This window comes from Chaetura pelagica, unplaced genomic scaffold (genome assembly GCF_000747805.2).
Source record: "Chaetura pelagica isolate M959 unplaced genomic scaffold, ChaPel_1.0 scaffold3, whole genome shotgun sequence".
Classification (NCBI taxonomy): domain Eukaryota; kingdom Metazoa; phylum Chordata; class Aves; order Apodiformes; family Apodidae; genus Chaetura; species Chaetura pelagica.
Genome location: NW_009952974.1, coordinates 3,383,500 through 3,386,033, shown reverse-complemented (window position 1 = coordinate 3,386,033; position 2,534 = coordinate 3,383,500). Strand labels below are relative to the sequence as shown.

General features: G+C 37.4%; 1 protein-coding gene across 1 annotated transcript in view; it reads left to right on the top strand.

Annotated features, from left to right (window-relative positions):
- Nucleotides 1-317, top strand: part of RALB (v-ral simian leukemia viral oncogene homolog B) — a 6,959-nt gene extending 6,642 nt beyond the window's left edge. Inside the window, exon 4 of the mRNA XM_009996043.1 lies at nt 29-317. Within this exon, the coding sequence (XP_009994345.1) occupies nt 29-148 (120 nt within the window). The 3' untranslated portion in view covers nt 149-317. The remainder of the gene's footprint in view (nt 1-28) is intronic.
- The last annotated feature ends 2,217 nt before the right edge of the window (nt 318-2,534 follow it).

Sequence of the window (2,534 nt, the reverse complement as noted above, 5' to 3'; positions counted from 1 at the left end):
TTTTTTTTTTTTTTTTTTTCTCTCTTAGGTATTCTTTGATTTAATGAGAGAAATCAGAGCAAAGAAAATGTCAGAAAACAAAGACAAGAATGGCAAGAAAAGCAGCAAGAACAAGAAAAGCTTTAAAGAAAGATGTTGCTTACTGTGAGGCTTGAGAACTGTAAATATCTATCTACAGGTGGCATGGATAAGATACCACTAAGAACATAGGGCTGGATTCATGAAAGGAAGTCTGTATTGACTCCCTTATTTTTTGCTTTGCATATCACACCTTCAAAATGTGAAAACAGAACTTTGAAACCATTTCAGGTGTCCAATAAAACCGATGCCTACTTAAACTGAAATGGGCGTAGTTCTAGAAACAGTTTCAGAACTACAATCCTTCAGCTTGGTTATATGAAATACTTTTGTATTGACTTCCTAGTTTACTCTAATGTTTCTCTGAATATGTTTCTCTTGAACCTCTACTGGCCTTACTAAGCATAGCTGTTCAGGTTCAGTAATTTTTTCCACTGTTGCTGCCCTCCTTGAATGTTGCAAACTGCAGGAAAGCTAGATGACATCTGATAAAGGGTTTGAGTCTCCCATGTTCCGTTAGTTGTTGCTGAGTTTTCTTACATTGAAAAATGCTGGCTTCCTCACCGCACTCCATGTAAGAAATAGCAACTGACACTTAAGAGTCAACTCAATTTTATCCATGTTCTGTTTAGTCAATACAGCATTCGTGAATCAGACCTATGGACTCAATTCAAACTTACTTAGACAATGCAAAAATGGTTATTTAAATACTGGCTAGATGCATTCCCTGCTGATCTGTCTTCTCATCCTTAAATTAGTGGCATGGGGTGAGAAAATTACTGTAAGCCTTTCTTTGAAAAGAATAATATTTTCATGATCTCCTCAAAGTGTTGTCCTGGGTTTCCTCCATGTATTGTGGCTAGACTCAATTACACCAACTCTACATCCATCATCCTTCCTCTCCCTGGTACTGGAATGGTGAAAATGAAAGTGTTGATTTCATCAGTTTTGTTTTTATTGGAACACTTGTGATCATGTGGGAAAAGTGGGAGCATCTGTATATGTCTCCTGTCTTGCTGAAAGTGAAGACTTTGGGTGAGGATCGGTCATATCATGCAATCATGACTTGGAATAGGTTAGGCATACATGCTACCTCTCAGTGATTATTTGGCTAGTGAGTTGTATGGTGTCAAAAAGCAAATGAAGTTAAGCAGTTGCCATGTCTGTTACAAACTGTTAAATTCATATGTACTGTTCCTGATGCACAGCAACCTAGCACATGGAGATGCCTGTTGAGTTTTGTTGTCGGTCATGCAATGGTGGTCATGTATTGGTCAACAAAACCCAGGGCAGAAATGGAACAAAAGTCAGTATTTAGCAGCTCCTCTTGTCAGCTGACTGAACTGAGCTTTCTGATGCAGTTTAAATTAAGTGCAGCTGCCAAAAAAGACTTATGTTTCTTATGTTACTATTGTGGAAAGTAGCTGTCTTTCCTGATTGTGAAGTGTCTCAATGAATTATGGCATCTTCTGTTTTGAAGGTGTAGAGAGGCTTAAAGTAATGACTGAATCTTGCTTGTTAACCAGATACTTAAAACACAATTACTTGGTGAAAGCAATGTGCTATGTAGTTGTTCAGTGAAGCACACTGCACCAGTAAATTAACAAACACTGTTTCTTTTTGAGGAGAAGGAATAGTGAATCTTGTTCGCTACATAGTATTGTAATTTGAAGTTGAAAACCAATTCTTAACATGTACTAGATTGCTGCTGTGCATTCCACCTCTGAACTTTGAAAAAAAGATGTTAGATACAAGAACCTCTGTTGGTCTGAGGTTTCATAGGGACTTATTGTCCCAAACTCATTGTCTTCCATAACTAGTTCAACTTGTCAGGCAACTCATTAGATTGGGGAAACTGTACTAAATAAAAGGTGCTGTAATCTTCTTTCTTGTCAAGTTAAATTCATTCTTTGTTATCTTGTATGTGCAGAAAGAATAGCTAGCCAATTCTGGAAATATTTATATTTTAACAGTGTAATTAATTGATATTACAAAGCCAACTTGACAGTACAGTTTTGAAGCAGAGGCTGGGAGTTTCCTGGGTTATAGAACCTGTCACTTGAGCTATATTACCAAAATTTAAAGCCTAAGTACTTTACAGTATTCTTGCAGCTATAACACTTAAAACAACGTTTCCTCTTGAGCTTCCATGCATAGAGTTCAGTTTTGATTGCACGTTTTGCATACAGCAAATTAATGTCTGCTGCTGGAGGAAAGCAACTTGCTTAAGTTTGGTTTTAGTTGAGACCTAAAGGTTAAGTCCTTAATTAACCTAAAGGATAAGGAACAGTTGAGTTCACATCACAAGCTTATCTAGGTCAAGCCCCTCTGAGGCAGATTGTAAAATGGATCTAACAAAACTGAATAACCTTTTCTTGCTATATGAATCATGAACTCAGCAAAGTTCACAATGAGCAGCTCAGCTGTGTTGGCTCAAGAGACTGGCATGCTTTGAC